Raw genomic sequence first — 20,189 nt, 5'->3', positions numbered from 1 at the left:
GAGTAGGAGAATGGTAACCAGAGGCTGGGAAGGGTAGTGGGAAAGTGGGGAGAAAGTGGGGATAATTGGTGTAATAAAATAGCTTAAAAAAAATGAATCAGACCCTGTTTGCTAGCACAACAGGGTGACTACAGTCAATAATAATTTAACTGTACATTTAAAAATAAAAGAGTTTAATTGGATTGTTTGTAGCACAAAGGATAAAAGCTTGAGGGAATGGATACCCCACTTACCATGATGTAATCATTATACATTTCATACCTGTATCAAATATCTCATGTACCCCATAAATATATGTATACTACAATGTACCCACAAAATTTATTAATAATTTGTAAAGATATTTTTAAAGTTTAACTTTTGCATATACCATCTCTAATCTCCCCATTTTCAATACTGTATCTATACTGTCAAATCATAATATATTCCTATTAACTCTCACTTAATACTGTTTAATGCTCACCACTGGTTTTATGTCAATATCTCTCTGGTTATTTGGTCATCTGAAATTCATTCTTTAGCAGATTCCTGAAGGAGGGATCTTGGAAACAATATTCTCTGAGTTCTTACATGTTATGTTAATTTAAATGTATTTTTTACACTTGAAGGTCAATTTTACTGAATATAAAATCTTTGGCTCACATTCACATTTTCTTTTTTGAATACCTTTAATATGTTATTCCATTTTCTTCTGTCATAACATATGATTGCAGAAAAGTCAGAGACAATATCATTTTCTTTCTCCTATATGTCACTTACTCTTTTAGCTTAGATGCCCAAAGTATTTTTTTCTTTTACTTTTCAGTTATGTTACTAAAATGTGTCTTGGTTCTTCTGAGTTAATATTTCTCATGTGCACAATATGCAACTTTAAATGTATATATTTTTAATTTCAAGAGGCTTTTTGAATTATAATTTTTAGGATTTGTTACTTTGGTTTTTGCTTCACAGGGATGCCTCTTGTTCACATATTAGATTTTCTTTGCCTAACTTCAATATTTTTCATTTTTCTCTCAAACCATATTTATCACCTTCTTGATTTCTTTTTGATTCTAAAATTTTCCTTCCTTTGTGTCTTTTGTTTCTCATAAGCGTTATTTATAGTGCTTATTTGTTCTCGTGCTCCTTGTAATTTTGTTTTCATTTATAAAATAATGTATTTTCCATCTATTTCTAATTCTTTCGTGAATTTGCATCCCATTTCTAAGTTTTTCTACTTCCAATTTATGTCTTTTATGTCTTTTATCATTTTTAAATGCTTTTGAGCTCATCATGAAATAGTGTGCTATAGGTTTTAATTTTTTCTGCTTTTCTGAGCATGAGTTTCTGGTGTGCTTTCATTCTCAGCAGGGATGATGCTCACCTCATTCTCTCTTTCTTACAGTAACTTTTATTAAAGTTGGATCTAATAATTTCATTTCTGTGTAAAATAAGTTTTCCCGATCCCTTAGAACGAGGCTTCTTTCACATACCCTTTCTAATTCCACAGAGCTCCCATTTCTATTGTTTTATGTAGTGTTTAAAAAATTTCTGATGGCTTGCTTTCTGTGATTTCCTGGTTCTGTTCCCCTCCCCAACTTTTATCTGGACTTTCTCTTTCTTTAGTCTTTATTATCCTGACCCTGTTCAATTTTTATTCCACTCCCAGTGGTTTCTCTTCAGTGGGGACTCTGGAAGGAAGCCCTGACAGGTCAGTTTTAAGGATATGCAGGAACAAGGCTGAGCCCCTCCCAAATTCAGTTCCTATCCTCAAACTGGCCCATCACATTTTCCAGTGAAAATCTGTTGCTGTTTTGTCATTCTCCTGTTCTCAGGTCTGTCTTTCCCTTGCTTCTTTCTGCTTTTCATTTTTGGACACAAATAACAGACAAGTCTTCTATTTGTTAATGGTTTCTCCCCACCCTATTATATTTGGAAGTTCATGGAAATACTCTCTCACCTAGTTTTATTATAAATGTTGCCTAGGGATTTTAGTTTTATTAATTATTTTGTTGTTTCTTCTGCTTTAAGTGGAGATATGGGAAGATCCACAAACTATGCTGCCACCACTGCCACTGCGTTACCAAAGGCTCTCCTGTTGATGACTTGCAAATGTTTATCTCCAGCCTGCATCTCTCAGCTTCTATGCCCAACTATTAGTTGACATGATTTATGTCTAATAGATGTCTTAAACTTAGCCAAAAGAAGCCAATTTCCCCCTAACATATACCATCTCTATTAATTTTCCTCATCTCAATAAATGGCACCACCTCCTTCCCAATGGCTCAGGCCAAAAACTTAGTCAGTCTCTTCTCCCCACATTCTAAAATTAATCATGTCCATAGGCCCTGGCCATTCTATGTCCAACACATATCTCTAATTCAATTGCTTTTTACCATCACCACTGCTTTTACCCCGGCCTAGGCCTCCACCATCTCTCTTCTGGACTTCTGCACAAGCTTCCTGACTGGTCTCTCTGCCTCTACCCTCCCTGCAGGGCCGCCACAGTGGTTTCTCTTAAGCATAACTCAGATACATCATCTCCATGTTTAACAGATCCCAAGGGCTTTCTACTGCAAACAGTAACGTTCCAACACTCAACTGTGGCTTATAAGACTCTACATAATGTGGACCAGGCTGTCCTCTCTGACTCCCTCCACTCTCCCTATAATCTCCATGTTCCTAACATCTGGTCTTCTTTTTGTCCCCAAAACATGATCAAATACTTCCCATCTCAGGGCACTTGTCCTTGCAGTTACCTGTGTTTGGAATGTCTTTTTGCGAGGTAACACTGCCACTTTCTCACCATGAGGTGTGACTCAGAGAAGCTTTCCTGAATACCCTAAGTGCTACCTATTTTGTCTTAGCACTCATCAGTGCCTGAAATTATCTTATTCATTTATTTGTAAACATAAATATTGTCTGTCTGCACACTACCCACCACCACCATCACTAGAATTCTCCTTGTGGACCAGGATAGCACCTAGTACATAATAGGTTACCAAAAAAGATTTGCCTGCCAAGTTTATTTCCAAATGCCTCTGGATAAGGCCAAGAGAACGGAAAGTGCCCCAATAGTTCCATAGATCTTTTTTTTTTTTTAATTTGGATAAACATAGAAATTGGCCCTTCTAGTCCTAAAGTTTGCAACTTAATTTGTTTTATCTGAGTTCCTTCCTCAAGAAAGAACCCCCAGGGCTCTCAAAAATAAGAATCAAAGAAGTGAAACTCACCAGCTTACCACATCCAGTCAATGAGATGCCAGACCCCTCATTCCTCATGACAGCTTCCTTGTCTCTCTCTAGTTCCTGTTTTCTTACACATGTTACATTTCTTTCCTGCATTACAGTCAGTCAGGGAGATGGATTTGAGACTGATCTCCCATCTCTGTGGCTCCAACACCTGATTAAAGCCTTCTTCCTTGGCAATAGTGGACATCTAAGTCACTGGCTTTCTGTGCAGTGAGCAACAGGACCAAGACTAAAGCCCCGGTGTTTCATAAGAGAACTAAGCCCTGTGCCATGGCAAGCTCTGAACATGAATATTTTCCTAAAATTTCCAGCCACCAACTTCAACCTTTCACTCAGGATATGGGCCCTCTCTACGCTGCCGGATACAGAGACCAGTTAACTATTGTAAAGAGCAATGGTTATAACTCCTGATCAAATCAAAATTCCCTTTCTACAACAGATATTTTATAAGGCCCTTTTTCCTTTCTGAAATAAAATTTATCTGTAGCTGCATACCTAACTGTGTTCAAAGATCCACATAACCCCTAACTATAATATAAAGAAAAATAAAAAGAAAATTTGCAATGAAACAGTATTTTATTATGCAAATAGTTGAGCAGGACTAAACTAGAAGACATAATGAAAGAGTCAGATGTTTGCACCTTTATATAGAATCACTATGAACACAACAACCACAAATTCAGACTGACACAGGAGTATTGTGCTGGCAACACAAATACCACAAGCCAAGTTGGCAAGAGTGACAAGGGTGACGTGATTTTCCAAAATGATGCACAATTTTGGTAAAATTCAGAACAAAACAAAATATAGTCTTGTCAGTTTACTTAGCAGCTATAATAACAGAAAATTCAATGTAAAGTAGTACAGTCCTAAAGACACCAAGAGAAGTGAGTTAAAACATGTAAAATATGCCTTAGACACAGTGTCCAGTAAGTGTTACCTATGATGATTCCCTTAACTGCTGATATTAATCGTGTCTTTCATTTTCTGTTTTCTGATGCTTCAACATCTTGGGGCCTTGCTGACCTGGGAGAGACTGTCCCTCCCAGAGGTAGCCACTTCCTCGAGATAGGAATACAGGGTGGGTTTGCTTTTTTGAAAACAAACCAACCAATCCAGAGCCCATACCCCAACCATTTCCTTTATTGGGTCTCCCACTCTGGGCCACCAATCACCTGCCCCAATCACCCTCGGGCCAGATACCACACAATTAGGACAGCGCCTGTGCCCCAGAGCTGCTGGAATTACTCAAACTAGCCCACCCTAGATCTGCTTGCCCTGCTTCCCCTGGTCCTTCCCACGGGAACCACAGTAAAGGTTGTTGCTTGCTCCTGACTTATCCTGGGACCAGGTAACCCCCGGGGTGTGACATGCCTCCTCCTCTTGGGAATTGTGAGGACCAAACTATCTCTTCAACGGCGATTGTCTCCTGTTCTGCTGGCCTTACTGTACCTCAGATTTGCTGTTAATGCACAATACTTTAAAACACTGATTTTGCCATGGTTCTAATTCTCCTGAAACTGCACTCTTAGAGGTCATCAATCATGTCTGCTTGCCAACCAGATGCCTCATCCACGTCTGTTTCCCCTCTGTGTCTAAGGACTTGATTTTGTTGACTAGCTCACAGCTTAGGGGTCACCTGTTCTAAAAAGTCTTCTTGAACCACTCCTTGTAGCTCCCAACCAGGGCCCCCCAGTATGCTCCCACAGCTGTTGTAATTGTCCATTTTTGTGTCTATGAACCCTTCATTAGACAGTTACCTCCAGAAAAGCATGTCTTTCCCTCCAGGGTGTAGCACACTGCTTGGTGCTGCTCAGGTACTCTTAGCTGAATGCATGATGAATAAATGAATGAATGAATGAATGCGTGAATGAACAAACTCATCCAGCTTTTAGAACCTAGAGTCATCTTTAACTTCTTGTCTCTCTCCCTTTTCCCTCCCATTCTCACCCTCCATTCCTCTATCCTTTCCATCACATGCTGAGACAGAGCAATGACCTGTCAATTCATTTTAAAAATTCCAGTATCTTCCCCCACAATCCACATTGCACCCTTAACTTCTTAAAATATAGCTAAACTCTTCAATCCACCTCCCTCCCTACCCCTCCCTAACCCCTGCCCTCATAGAATAAATATCAAGTCGCAATTGCCTATCCTGGTGCCAGCACCTTCTTCCCCTCCCCAGTTTCCCTGATCTCTTCTCCAACTACCCATAGTTATGCACCAGGAGCTCCCATCTGAAAGCTTAGCTCCTTGTCAGTCCTGAGCTAATCTTGACCAAAGCAGGACGCATCAAAACCCTCAGTTCCCACCTCCCACGTCGTCCAGGCCTGACATCTGGAGGCCCAGGTAGCATCCCAAATAGCTCTTTATCCCCACCCCAAAGGTGCTGGACCACAGAGGAATCAGCTGTGAGAGCTGGAATGCGATGGGAAAATCTATATTACTTTGCTCACAGCCAAACACACATCAAAGGATGTCTGGAGAAAGCAGTCTACAATAAACCAGAGGCAGACACAGAATGCAGTGCTGATCGATTTCACGACCAACCCCGCCTCAGCAGACCTTAACGTGCCATGACTGTGACAAGCAGAAGTAGTTCTAATGGTCATGCGGATGAGCCCTCTATTCAAAATCTCACCCTCTCCCCTCCGTTCTCTCTGCCACCTCCCCCTACAACACACACAACGTGCTCCACATTCCAGGTACAAGGCAGGGCAGTGCTCCCCAATTCCAGGTGTAGTTCGCTTTAAGTTGAAGTTATTTCCTGAAACAGCCTGAACTTTTACAAATGAAATCTGCTTCCCCAGGTCTTTTTTTTTTTTTTTTTTTTTAATCTACCTTATCTCTTTCTTGAATTGATCTTTAGGAGACAAAGGTTCCTAACATTTAAGCCGTTAGCTTTCAGCCTCTTTCTTTGGCTTCTCTGTCAAATGGATAACAGGAGCAGCTAACGTGGAGAGAAAAATGTTCTGTGATGGAAGTGCCCTGGCAAATACCTTTACATAAAAAGAAGGGTCCTTCTGGAATAAGGCTAGTTATTGTTCCTTAACTTGCTATTTTATAAATTCTGGTTTTGAATATTGGGCAGGAGAGAAGCTTGTGTAACTATTTCATTTCAGATTAAATACCTCTTTATAGTGGGAGCAGGAGTGTGTACAAAGGACCCTGAACTCCCGAGGCCTGAAGGAAAGGGGGAAGAGTAAGAGGAAGGGAGTGTCGGTCTGTGGGAGCAGCTCGCCAGGCCTCTAGGACACTGCCTCACAGACTATCTCAGATCATCTTCAAAACACCTAGGCAGTCAGTATCATCCACAGTCTGACTTAACCAGAAGAGGGGCACTCAGGATCTGAGGGAAGGTAGCTGGCCCAAGGTCACACAGGCAAGTGTCAGAGCTGATGTGAATCTAGATCTGTCTCACTGTGAAACCTGCATCTTCTACCAGGTTCTCTCTGGAAGGAAGCCCCTGGTTAACCTCACACACAGGGCCTTCAGTTTTCTGTCTCTACCTAGACCAGATTATAGGGAATGTCATTTTATGTGTGGCTGTAGAAGTTGTTATAGCCTATTTATTTTTAAAAAAACTATTTTTTAATTAAGGACTCACCCAAGCATGCATAAAATGCTGTGAAATTATTGATGGTGTCTCTGCAAAAGAATATGAGATCTCTGATTTGTTGGATTTCTTTAAAATCTTGTTTATTTAAAATTCAAAATATTCATTATACACTTTAAAAAACTCAATTATGCAACTTACCAAAATAAAGAGTAAATGTGTATCTAAAAAAATAACGGCAAAACCTGTTGTTTTACTTCTTTAAGCCTTATTCTATACCTTATTCTAGGAAGGCTTGGGGAGGGCCACCTTCTTTCTTAGCAAACCATTCCTAGGGTTAACAACTCTTGTTCTCAAAAACAGGGCTTAGCCAGTCCTGAAACCATTCTGCTGTAGCCAGCAAAGGACTGAACGGGCGAGTGTGAAGGGAAGGTGTTAGGGGCCCAAGCAGCCCTGAGGTATGGATTCAGGCTAAGTCCAGGCAGGACTAAGGTTGGTACTGGCAGGTCCTGGGCTGGGAACAGGCAACAGTGGCAAGGCTGACACTCCCAGGCAGCAGATCCACAGCCCTGGACATCCACCTGCCCACCTAACGTGACCTGGATATGAAAGTGCCTTGCTCAGCTTCAGACAATGCTCAATACATGTTGGACTCTCCCTCCTTCCTTCCATCTCGGGGACAGGATTGGTCCCATGCTGGGGCAAGGCTGTACTTGCAGCTGGAGGTTAAGTGTCCCTGGCTTGGAACACTAGAGAGGAGAGTGGCAAGGCACCACATTATTATCCAGCGTCACCAAGCTCCTGTCTAACCCAGCCTAATCCACTTGTGGCTGCCTAAGCCTCTCTCTTCTTGCTTTGTCCTCACGGAAGATGGAAACTGGCAAGTATCCTCTCCTAAATATGGATGCCTCTGTGACTCAAAGACGCTGGTCACGTCACTCTTCAGTCCACCGGGAGTTGGAGCTTTTTCTGGTGCTTCCAGAATGCCTGGGTAAAGACGGAGAGAAGAGGTGGCTGGGAGGTCCCTGATGGACTTACAGATTTGAGGGGACAGGTTAGGAACTCCAGGGGCAGTCACAGGACTGCAGTCTTGTGTCCCCAGGGCTGAGTCCTGCCTTTGCTCTTGGTGAGAAGAGGGAGGAAGGAAGATGCTAGAACAGAGGGAAGATGGCAGGAGGGAGAAGTCAGCCTTCTCAGCACCCAAAGCAGCAAGTGAATGACTTATGATCCTTTCCTGGAATCAGGTGTTGTGTCTAGACAGACACTTAAGGGGAAAACCATGGCACTGACTTAATTCTTTTTGGAATCTTTTCAAGCCCTCTTGCCACAGACAGCCACCTCAGCTTACACAGGTGGGCAGGGAGGTGCAGGATGGCAACTTCCTACCCCTGCCTTGCTGGGAGTTCTCCCCATCCCCCAGCTGCGCAGCCTCCAGGAGGCCTGAGCCAGCAGAGCCTCAGCTCTGGGGTGAGCACGATCCTGCCCACAAAGCCCAGAGCAGGAGTGCCCCAGGCTGGGCTTCCCTGATCAGAATCCCACACAGCCCCAGAGGGCTTTCCCCACCCAGGTGCTCTCTTTCATCATCCCATGTAGCCTCCTCCCCTCATCTTGGTGAGGCAGGAACCAGGAGGATTCTTATCTCCCTTCTTGTAAGTAAGAAAATGAGGACCACAGAGATCAGCTGATACAGCTGACATCACAAATCAAGTTCTGGAGCCCCTCGCCACCTGATTTTTTATTTTCAGGGCTCAGATTTCCCGGCCCTGCATTCTCTTTCTAGGCTGGCTGGAACATGTGTGTTGGCAGGATGGCGAAGGAGAGAGTGGGCCCATCTTTCTCCACTCTCTGAGCACTGCCAGATCCTGGGCATGCTCACACACCTGTGGGAAGGTTCAGGGGACAGTAGAAGCAGGGAAGAGGTCCCGGGGGGGCAGTGACATCTCACCACATGACAGTGTAAACATTGCCAAAGGGTGCCCCACAGCAGCTGCCCTTCTGGAAGCCTGCTCCTGCAGCATTGCCCACCACCCAGGTGTGTGCAGTTTCTTCCTCTGTCCCAGCCCTTAGCTACCTTGCAACAGCCTAGCCAGGTGACCCCAGCCTGAGGCTCACACTAAGCTGACCAAAGGCAACCTGCTTCGTGATGCATGCAGGGGCATCTGGCCTCCATTTACGGGCATTCCATCGGCAGGAACATCTCCGGGCTGGACCTCAAACTGCCTGTCAGAGCGACGAGCAGCCACAGCCTCAGCATCCTTTCCCCTCTTGGGTATGAAGACATCCCCACAGCAAATATTTAGAGGATTTGGATCCTAATCCCTGAGCATGCCCTCTCTAACCCTCAGAGCTAAATTCTCAATCCAGGGCTGTGCAAATACATTTTATTACCAGGGCCCTGAGCCGATAAATGGAGTTCAGGGACAATCATGCTGCAGAGCCACCCTGCCCTTTGGATCCACCCTTAGCACTCTGATGAGCAGAGCGGTGGCAGCCGGAGAAGGCTTTCTCTCCTGGAAACTTCAGGGAGAGAATTTCTTCTTCTCTCACTGCTGGAAGGACTCCCATGCAGAGTGAATATCAGGTCAAAGGTGCTAGGGGCCTGGGCCTCCTCTTCATCTATTTACACTCAGTTTCTGCTTCCCCAGCCAGGATCCCAATGCTTAGAAGGCAGGGACTGCATCTTAGTTATCTTTGCACCTCTTGTGCCGCAGCTCTGAGCCTGCACATAACAGTCACTCAATTCACATAGAGTATGGCCAGATGTGGTGGTTTACACCTTTAATCACAGCACTTTGTGAGGCCAAGGTGGGGGGATTACTTGAGGTCAGGAGTTCGAGACTAGCCTGGCTACTAAAAATACAAAAATTAGCCTGGTGTGGTGGCAGGTGCCTATAATCCCAGCTACTTGGGAGGCTAAAGCAGGAGGACTGCTTGAATGCAGGAGGTGAAAGTTGCAATGAGCTGAGATCGGGCCCCTGCACTCCAGCCTGGGCAACAGAGTGAGACTCCATCTCAAAAATAAAAAAGAAAAGAAAAGAAAAAAGGTCATGTCAGGTAAGGAATGAGCATTATAACTTTCCAGGTTTGGACTTCTGCAAATCAGGCTCTGGTTCCTTCTCAGCTCTGATATGGTCACTTCCAGTTCAGAAGCCTTAGCCAGCTCACCACTGCCTACAGAACAGTGGAGTCTCCATACCCTCCCTGCATTTAAGAGTACTGACGTCAGTTTCCAGCCTGCCTGTTAGCCACCTTCACCTGCTGCCCATAGGCCCAGTTCCCGTACTACACCGAAGCCCATTCTCTGCTCAGTATGGGCCTTTGCTTGGGTGACTTCTCCCACCTGGAATCTACTGTGCTTTGCACCAAGAAGGGGCTCAGGAAGAGTATGTTTAATTCATTTGAATTAAATTAAGGCTGGAACCCAGAGGAGGCTGCGTCCTATTTTCTGCTTCAGTCTCCCCAGCTCTATCTCAAAAGTGGAAACATCTGCCCCCCCCAGTCCAGTGGCCCCACAAAAGGGAGATGGTGGGGTGCCCACGGGGCCTGGTATGAAATTAAGCTGCAAATAAGGGACGTTTTCTTCCCAGAGGTCTGGGGGGCCACAAGAATTTGAGAATCCCCAAGCCTTTTGCAAATGTCGTTCTCCATACCTGACCAGGAAGGCGTTGGTGGGGAAAATGAATGTCTAGAAAAGGAAACGTGGAGGGGAAAGAGGAGAGAGAGGGAGTGTTAAAATCAGACAAATGGGGAAAAATAAAGAAAGGAGCATGGAGGGGCAGAACATGCTGCAGGTCGGTTGCGGGGCTCGGTCCTTCATCTGCGTTCACAGATCAGCCTCTAGGGGGGTTCATGAGCTTTCGATTGCTTTTGTTTTGTTTTGCCTTGTTTTGTTTTTGTTTTTATGAGACACGACCCACCGCTTTCCAACAATGGATGCTCCAACAGGTCTGTGTTTCCGAAAGGGCTTCCTTTTCCTGAAGTAGCTGCAGGGTCGACTTCCTTGCCTGCCCTCGTAGGTTGGTGTTCCTCAGGGCTGTGTCCCAGGCCCCCGTCTCCCTCCCTTGATCACACATATCCTTGGCTTCAGTGACTACTCCATAGATAAGCTGAATCCCAGCACCTGGCCCAGGACCAGCATTAGTGTCCCAGTGCCAGCAGAGATACAGCAAATTCCTATTTCCAGCCTATACCTCTCTTCTGAGCTCCAGTCCCACGCACGAAGGTAGTTACCTACAGGCTGGACAGCTCCACTGCGAGGCCCAGAGGCACTTCAGAATCAGCAGGACCCACACCAAACACCTGCTTCCTCCTATGCATTCTCCACTCTGCTGCTAAAGGAATCTCTCCAAAACAGAAATCTGATCATGTCCCTCCTTGCCTGTAACTCTCTAGTAGCTTTCCCTTATACTAGGCTAAAGCCCAACCCTCCTTAACAAGACTCCTAAGGCCCTTTATGATCTGACCACTTCCTACCTCTCCAGGTTCATCTCTTCCCACCTCCTGCTCTCCCTACATTTCAAAAAGAATCATATTCTCTCAGCCGGGCACGGTGGCTCAAGCCTGTAATCCCAGCACTTTGGGAGGCCGAGGTGGGTGGATCATGCCGTCAAGAGATTGAGACCATCCTGGTCAACATGAAACCCCGTCTCTACTAAAAAAATATATAAAAAATTAGCTGGGCATGGTGGCGCGTGCCTGTAATCCCAGCTACTCAGGAAGCTGAGGCAGGAGAATTGCCTGAATCCAGGAGGCGGAGGTTGCAGTGAGCCGAGATCACGCCATTGCACTCCAGCCTGGATAATAAGAGCGAAACTCCGTCTCAAAAAAAAAAAAAAAGGAATCATGTTCTCTCTTGACCCGGGCCTTGAACAAAAGCACTGTTCCATGTTCCTTTCATCTAGGGTCATATTTAAACTTTTATTTAAACTTCAGATCTCAGTCTGAGTCATGATTTCCTCTTGGAAGCCTTCCTTAACTCCCAGACCAGGTCACAGCCCCTTGCTATGGGATCCTGTAGTACTTCATAACTTCCCCTATTAGGACAAATTTGATACTTTTCAGAAAGTGCTTAGCCCTCTATGCCCTCTCCCTAACCTCCACGAGATTTACATTCCAAGAAGCCAGAAATCACTTCTCCCTGTGTGCCATTAGAATCATAGCACATGGCTCAGAGCCTGGCACACAGTAGGTGTTCAATAAATAACTGCTGAAAAAAAAAAATAAAGAGCATGAATGGATAAAGAAAGGGAAGGCAAGGAGGAAAAGGTTAGTCCCTTCCTTCTGAAAGCTCCTCCTGTTTACTCTGGGTTGCAACAGACACACGCACTAGCACTTTCCTTTCTCCAAAACACCCCAGAGGTGCGGACTGTAAGTCACAACGAGCCTCCAGACTGGGTGAATTTCCAACATTATTAAAGTCATTGCTATTGAAAGGCCAGGAGAGCACATCATACACTTTTGCATCTGTATGGTGTCTTGCACACAGCAAGTCCTCAGTCACAACAACAGCAACTATGGATAGCACCTTTAGACTTTAGTTTACAATGTGCTGTCATATACATTATCTCTTAAATAATAATGGAAGAGGATGAATGATGAGCAGAGATGAAATCCTGTGAACAATGCTGGAGGAACAGGTGCTCTGCGGTAAGGATCAGAGCACAAGACCTGATTCCAGCCCCAATTCTAGCCCCAATTCTATTGGTGACACTCAATAGGACTTTGAATCAGCAGTGAATCCACTCTCAACTCAATTTCCTCCTCTGTAAAATGGAGAATTGAGCCTTCCTTTCCCTATCTTCCAAAGCTGCTGTGAAGAGATAAGGCTGGCAAAGCAGTCACCTAAGTGAACGGAACTATGAATATTCATGTTGTACATCTCTTAGGGCAACCTTAGCAACTGCGACTCATCAAGTCACTTGTAGCCACCTCTTTACCTCACCGAGTTTCCCAGTTCCAGTCCCACTTGTTTTTCCTCCTCCCTTAAAAACCCTCTGTAGCCAGAGAAGATAAAAGAGACACTGCTACATCTATTATCTCCTACAAGCTACGGTCATAAATCCCATTGCAATTAAACCTCGCCTGGTAAAGAGCTCTAAGCACAAACATGCTGGTGCTTTCTGCATTTGCCAATTACAACATGACAATGACTGAAGAGCCCAACGTCAGTGATGCGAGGAGCCCCCCACTCTGTCTTCCTCCTGCTCTCTTACGGAGTTTACCTGCCTGGGTTGGCAATGGCTCTTCAGGTACCAGGAATGACAAGCCACACAGCAGCTGCTAAAATCAGCAGAGGGTACAAAACTGGGAGGGGGTGCGCTTAGCACGTCAGGTCACAGAATCCAAACAACTGATGAACAGCAGAATGGAATACTGAGAGAAACCAATCCAATGAATCTTGGATGGAAAACCTAAAGTCTTACATTTGGATTCAAGAAATATAGCAGACCTACAAACGGGGACACTTGACTTGGACAAGTTTATTAAAAGAGGACGACATGAGCTTTGTTTGTTCATTTGTTTTTAGAACCACACGCTTGACCTGAGCCAGCTGTGACAAACTGCTGCTTATAAAAAAGTACAACCTTCGGCTGTGTGAATAATAGCAGGGTGTCTCAGACAAAGTGGGGGATGGCCTCTCACATCCCCGCTCCAGCCAGGCTCACGTGGGGAACTGTGACCAGTTACTGTCATTCCTTTCAACAGGACGATGACAGACTGGGAAAAGAAGGGACACGCATAAAAATCAAATCACATAAGGGACTGAGGGGGCAGGAAATGTTCCTTCTGAGGAAGAGAAGATCAGAAGTAATGTGGTTGCTTTCTTCAAGTGTATAAAGTGCCATCGTGAAGAATCCAGAGTCTACCTTCTCTAGGCCCAGGAGAGCCAACCAGGACCAGAAGAAGGGAGTGATAAGGCTCAGATTTGGACTCAACATCAGGAAAAACTGACAACCAGGCTGTTGCTTCAAGGCAGTGAGCTCCCTGTCCCTGGTAGGATTTAACTAGAAGATGACTTTTTTTTTTTTTTAAGAGACAGGGTCTTACTATATTGGCCAGGCTGCTCTCGAACTCCTGGGCTCAAGTGATCCTCCAACGTTGGCCTCCCAAAGTGCAGGGATTCCAGACATGTGCCACTGAGCCTGGCCAGAGGATAAACTGAGAAGAAAAGCACAGAAGGGCGGGTGGCCTCTGTTGACACTGCCTCTGAAAGGTAAGAAATGACTGAGTTTAGAGGCGATCTTCCTAATGGAACTGAAAGTGGTTACAGACTGCCTTAGCTAAGGTCCTTCCTAGGCCAGCAGGCCTGGTTTCTTTTCCTCTCTTAAATCCTACCTGTCTGGTCTCATTTCTTGTCACGTTTCCCCCTCTCGTCCCACCCCTCGCCCCAGCACACTGCATGGCTGGACACCAGGACCATGGAATGGGTAGGATTCATCACCTCTGAGAAGCCTTCTACTACCCCCAAGAGCGGAAGGCGGGGCACTCCTGCACCCCAGGCTCCCTTAGCACCCCGTATGTGTGCTAATGGAGTGTTTAGCTAACTTTACAGACGCTATTTATTGACATGTCAACTTAACTTCCCCGCTGGATGTAAGCTGGGTGACGCAGAGCCCTTGTGTGCTTTGCGCATTATTGCATCCAGAGCACCTCACACAGTGCATGGCACAGCGCAGGCGTAAAAGAACCATTTCCTGAGTGCATGGATATATGAATGAATTGGATTCTTAATGAAGCTACTCAGACCATGGAATGGGTAGGATTCAGTTGCTAGGACTTCCAAGCTATTCATCCTGTACAGAACCCACCTCCTGTCTCCTCTGGGCTATATGTCAGCTTTAGAGCCTTTCTGTCCTGGCCTCAGGGCACTGGGGAGAAAGTTCCAGCCATCTCCAGCCACAGAAGGACTTTTTGCAGGTTCAGGGTACATTTGCTTCCTTCTTTTTATTGGATCATCCTGCAAGGGACATTTTGGAAAGTTCTTTTCTGGAAAACATTAAGGATCAATCTGTTTGGTATAGTTTTGCCAGGTGGTTACAGATTCAAAAGAGATTGGTTAGGATCTCGGAGACCCCTTTCTGCGTTGGGAATCTCTGCTCTTAGATTCTGAAAGAGCCCGTCCTCCTGAACTTGGGCTATCCTGAGAGATACCCCTTGAAAAGAAGCATGACCCATTCCGGGCTGTGACTCAGCAGTGATCCCCAGGCCAGAGGAATGGGTCCCCCGGGATGAACTTGCTTCTGTCTGCACACCTTGGGCTGTGGCAGAGGCAGGTGATGGGCACCAGGAGGTCTCTGACTTGGGGCAGCAGAACATCTTGTCCCACCTTGGTGAGCCCACTGAGAAAGCTAAGACCCAAGGTTTAATGCCTTTGCTCTGCTCTTGAAATGCTCATTCTACTCTCAACCACTGGTTGCCCTTAAAATGAACATTTATAACTTGCTTTCATTTACCCTCTGTCTCTACTGCTGCCATTAATATTTGATGTCTCTCGAGGAAGGCATGCTTCCCTAACATAACAAGCTCTGGTGCAGGATTCATCAGAGATACTGACTTGGGGCTCACTGCCTCCTGCAGCTCAGCACCGCCCACCCTGAGACGGAATGGGAGAGCAGGGCCCTGCAGTTGCCCACGCCCCCTCCTCACCACACAGGGGCAAGTGAGGCACGGCTGGGCTGCCTGGTGCTCTGGTTCTGCACTACCTGCTGGGAATGACAGTCTTGGAATCAGTTGAAGACTCCCAGTTAATTTATTTACCCAGTTCCTTACTTTCTGGGCCTCTGGTAAAGAGGCCTCCAGGCATACAAACAGATTTTAAAATAATACAAATCATTAACATTTAAAATGGTGATGCAGCAACAGCTTCTTCTGCTCTCCTGAGGTAGCAAAGCAGCTCAGAGAGGAGCAGGAAATGTGCAAGGCTCCAGATCAAGCCCCAGACCTTCTGGGCACAGAGTCTGGAGAAGGTCTGCTTTCTTCCCTGGAGAAAGGGATCACCTTTGACCCTTGCACAGAAAAGCGGCGTGCATTCCAATCTGTGAAGAAAGACTCTCTATTGTGAGTCACGTGCCCAGAAAAAAGGGCCCACACCACAGTAGCCTCACACAGCTGGAATGTGGAGCCATTTGCCCACAGAGAAGGCCAGACTCAGAACCTGTATGAGCTTGGTTACCGAGGGGCCAGAGTGAGCCAGTGCAGTCAATCAAAAGAGCCGCCACCGCTGGGGTCCACCAGGAGGCCCCAGCTGCATCTTGACTTCTGCCATGCTTAAGCCATGTGGTGTCAGCTACACATCTAACCTCCTGGAGACTCGGCTCAGTTCAAGTCAGCTTTCTCATCTGGCAAATGATAGAATTATTATATTTTAGAACTGGAAGAGGTCCCCAAAAATATCCAGATCAATCTCCTCACTGGACAGATAACATCTGTCTTACCTATTTCTCCGAGTTACTAGAAGGATTAATTGGAAGACAGGAAACATTCTGTATTTGTGGATCCAGGATTTAAGATCTGATGTGGGGTCAGTCGTTCCATTTTGTTTCTGCCTTGTCTCGCACTGACTACTGTTCAGCTGGGACCTACAAGCAACTCTGAAACCAAGGTACAGCGTTCTGATTATGAATCATGATGCTTTGTATGTGTGTGGCTGCTTCTCCGTTTCCAGAGCACCCTCGCCTGCATTAGCTGTTTGATCCCCATGATGCAGACAGTGACGGATTAATGTGGCAGGAGGAAAATGCAGACAGAACGGTGTACTCTGAGTCTCACAGGTGGCCGAGAGCATCCCAGCCACTTTAGTCCTCGTCCAGGGCTCGGTCTTCTACACTACTCTGATTTTTTGGTTCAGAAAAACTGGGACTCTCTTTGGTATAATCAGAAAACCTAAAAGAGCCTCAAAAAGGAAGCAGCTTGGCAAGTGGGTGAACAGCTGTCCAAAGCATCCTGTGTATGCAACAAACACTTCTAGAATTGTCTATTTGCAGGGATAGTCAGAGGTGTCATGTAAAAGTAAACCAGGGTTATTACTAAAATCCCACATTGCAAAACCAGATGGCAACAGTTTTCCAGTACTCCTATCAAACCGACCTTTTATTTTCTATGAGCTAGTCAGCAATTGCAGAGAATCCTTCAGGAAGTCACTCCAAAACTCCAGTAGGAGGTAAGGAGAAGGGTTAGGGAACTCAATCCCTATTTTCAGGTGACAGAACTTAGTACAGGGATTTCTGGAGAAAGTCATCCCCTCCCTGGTAGGTACTACTATCCTCATGTCTCCAGCATCTAACACAACACACACATTTGGAACCAGCAGCATAGAATAGGTGCTCGACATAGGTGACTGGAACTGCCATGAGATTGGGGACAGAAACTAGATCTAGAAGGAACATTCCAGATGGAGGCAGGGACAAGAAGTGGGTCTCAAACTTTAAAATTCCTATGATTCACTGGGTTGCTCGATTCAGACATTCAAGATTTTGTAGGTCTGAAGTCTTCCTTTTTAATAGAGTCTCCAGGTAAGATTCTAAATAGGCGAGCCTTGGCTCTCCCTTTAAAAAATATGCCTGGAAAGGACTCTGGACTCCCCAGCTGGCAGGTTGTCCTGAGTGCTATTTACACATCTCACATCCACATGGTTTGTCCTCAAGCTCTTGAGTTTTATAAATATCTCCAGGCCAAACCAGGTAAAGGTTACTGCCCTGCCTTTGCTTATGCTCTGGGCCATCAGAAAGCAGCCGGCCGGCTTGCTGGAGTCCTGCAAGCCCTAACAGTGCGGGAGCAGGTAAGAGGTGGGAGATGGAAGAGGACTGTCTCTGTACAGCAGTCCTGGCCTCCCAGCAGCAGGGCCGTATGCAAAGCAAAGACTTCAGCTGGTGAAGTCTGCGAGCAGGATGTCAGGAAGACAGTGGGTCTCGGGAACTGTGTTCTGGCCCAGCCTGACTGAGGGTAATTAACCTTTACAGGGGCAGCTTCATTTCTGGAACCACCAGCTGCCTCTGTCCTCTGGAGCCCGTTCACGTTCCCTCAGAGAGCACCAGGCTGGGGGCATCTCCCTGGATGCGGCTCTGTTCGAAGTTCCAGAGATTCAAAGGGAAAAAAAACCACATGGTCAGCGTGCCAGCTGCCAGGGCTAGCACCTCCGAGATCCATGCTCAGCCCCATCTCTGCCTGGTTGTTAAGTAGGAGGATATTTCTGGTCTGTCTCTGATGAGGATTATTCATTAGGGACCTCTGTGGAGCTGAGCTAGAGGTGGGAGGGAATGTGTTTTTCTCACAAAGGGTCTCTCACAGACATCAAGGAAGCAGATCAAAAGCTTTGCTCCAGCTGGGTACAGTCACTTATGCCTGTAATCCCAACACTTTGGGAGGCCAAGGTGGGCGGATCACTTGAGGTCAGGAGTTCAAGACCAGCCTGGCCAACATGATGAGACTCTGTCTCTACTAAAAATACAAAAAATTAGCCGGGTGTCGTGGCATGTACCTGTAATCCCGCCTACTTGGGAAGCTGAGGTGGAAGAATTGCTTAAACCCAGGAGGCAGAGGTTGCAGGGAGCCGAGATTGCACCACTGCACTCCAGCCTAGGCAACAGAGTAAGATGCCACCTCACAGAAAAAAAAAAAAAAAAAAAGCTTTGCTCCCCCACCACCACACACAGAGTAGAAACAAATCAGTCACTACAGTTAGGCTCTTTGCATGTGCCCATTCACTTCCTCTGCATCTTGCCCTTGTACCCACTGCCATTTTACAAGTCCCTTAGGGTTCTAAGTATGTGGTAATGTCAAAATATTGCCATTCCTTCTCTATGGCTCATATGGAGATGGTATTATATTTTCCTAAAATGACCACCACACTATCTCCCTTCCCATGTATTATTCTTATGATGTGTCTCTGCCATTCCTCCCATTAAGAGGTGGTATCTATGGTCGTCCCACCTCTTCAACCTAGCTGAGCTTGTGACTATGGTGCAACTGATGCTATATGACTTCTGCTAGGTCCATCATAAAAGGCAAAACAGCTTCTGCATGGTTCTTGTGTATTGCTCAGTCTTAGAACTCAGCCACCATGTTGTGAGGAAGCTCAAGTAGCCTACAGAGGGCTCCACATGCAGCAGTCCATGTGGAGAGGAACAAAGACCCCTGACCCTCAGTTCTGACAGCACCTCTAGTCAGTAGCCAGCAACAACTTGCCAGCCATGTAACTGTGCCATCTTAAGTCCTCTAGCTCCCTGTCCAGCTGCCCATTCAGCTGATGCTACATGGAGCAGAGATTAGCCTTTTGAACCTTCCCTACTGAGCCATGCCAAAAGTAAAGATTTGTAAGCTAAATCAATGATTGTTGCTGTGTTAAATTATATTTTCAGATGATTTGTTATAGAGTAATAGACAACTGGAAACAGTTTGGTTAGGCCCTGGAAGTCCAGCCTCTTAATTACTCCCTTTACCCTTGCCAGTCATCAAAAGGGGGCTTTGTGGTTACAGAGCCACATGGATTTATAGATCCACGTGTAGAGAGACAAGTAAGTGTGCAGGATCTGCTGGGGGACAGAGTTCAGAATTCATTTCACCCACACTGGCAGGTGCTTCCTCAGACCTTCGCCTCGATGGTTCACCATTAGCAGATTGACAGTGCTGGGCAGGTTGGCAGCCACAAGAGTGGGTCTCAGCCAGTGAAGTGATGCACTGATGTATCAATGGCTCCAGCTCCCAGAGCGTGCAGTTTGACTCATGTACTTAGCCTCCCTTCCATGGCTCCCCAGGGTTCTTGTCTTATTATTTTCTCCATCTCCTTGCCTCCAGGCCTCTGTAAATGGGCATCACACTGCCATATCCTCCTGAGCAGCCCTCTCCTAGCAGCTCATCCAAGCCTGGTGGTTCAATGTTGATGAAGACAAAAAGGCTCTGCGTGGTTTTCCCAGGAGCTCTGAGGTGCTGCAGGATCTTTGCCCAAGTCAGAGAGGATCTGTAGCTATTCATTCCTTTCATGGTGCCTGACATGGTGTCAGGTCACAGCACAATGCTGTCAATGTCAGCACTGGTCCATTCATACGGTGGCCATAACATGGTGGCTTATAGGAGACACAGCCACTAAGTAGTGTGCATCTGCAGACAAGGGACCTGAAATTAGGAAGCCTGCTGGGCTAGCTGCCACAGAGGTGGTGAGAACCAGTTGGTATCCCCAGTCACAGCTTTGTCTTGGTTATACGCTCCCTTCTCGCAACCTCACGTATTGCTTTGAGACCTCATGGAGCAGACTACCTATATGTCTTAGGTGATAAAGATCCCTGTAGGTCAAACGTTTACTAGGCCAGAAATCAACCCAGCCCTTTAAGGGGTCCCCTGTGCTCCTAAAATATTAGAGCACACCACCCACCAACAGCCCCTCGCCTGGTAGTCCAGCCATCCATCCC

The 20,189-nt window shown here is 46.0% G+C and overlaps 1 protein-coding gene across 13 annotated transcripts in view; it reads right to left on the bottom strand.

Annotated features, from left to right (window-relative positions):
* The window catches only part of GRIK4 (glutamate ionotropic receptor kainate type subunit 4), a 489,633-nt gene that overhangs the window by 264,428 nt on the left and 205,016 nt on the right, over positions 1–20,189 (bottom strand). For 10 of the 13 annotated variants that reach the window (XM_078339710.1, XM_078339708.1, XM_054241643.2 and 7 more), the window contains one exon: positions 13,834–13,992. The exons of the other annotated variants lie outside the window; for them this stretch is intronic. In XM_078339710.1, coding sequence (XP_078195836.1) covers positions 13,834–13,992 — 159 coding nt within the window. The remainder of the gene's footprint in view (positions 1–13,833; positions 13,993–20,189) is intronic. 13 annotated transcript variants of the gene reach the window in all.

This window comes from Callithrix jacchus, chromosome 10 (assembly GCF_049354715.1).
Source record: "Callithrix jacchus isolate 240 chromosome 10, calJac240_pri, whole genome shotgun sequence".
Classification (NCBI taxonomy): domain Eukaryota; kingdom Metazoa; phylum Chordata; class Mammalia; order Primates; family Cebidae; genus Callithrix; species Callithrix jacchus.
The sequence above is the reverse complement of the archived record's forward strand: the minus strand, read 5'-3'. Positions and strand labels throughout refer to the sequence as shown.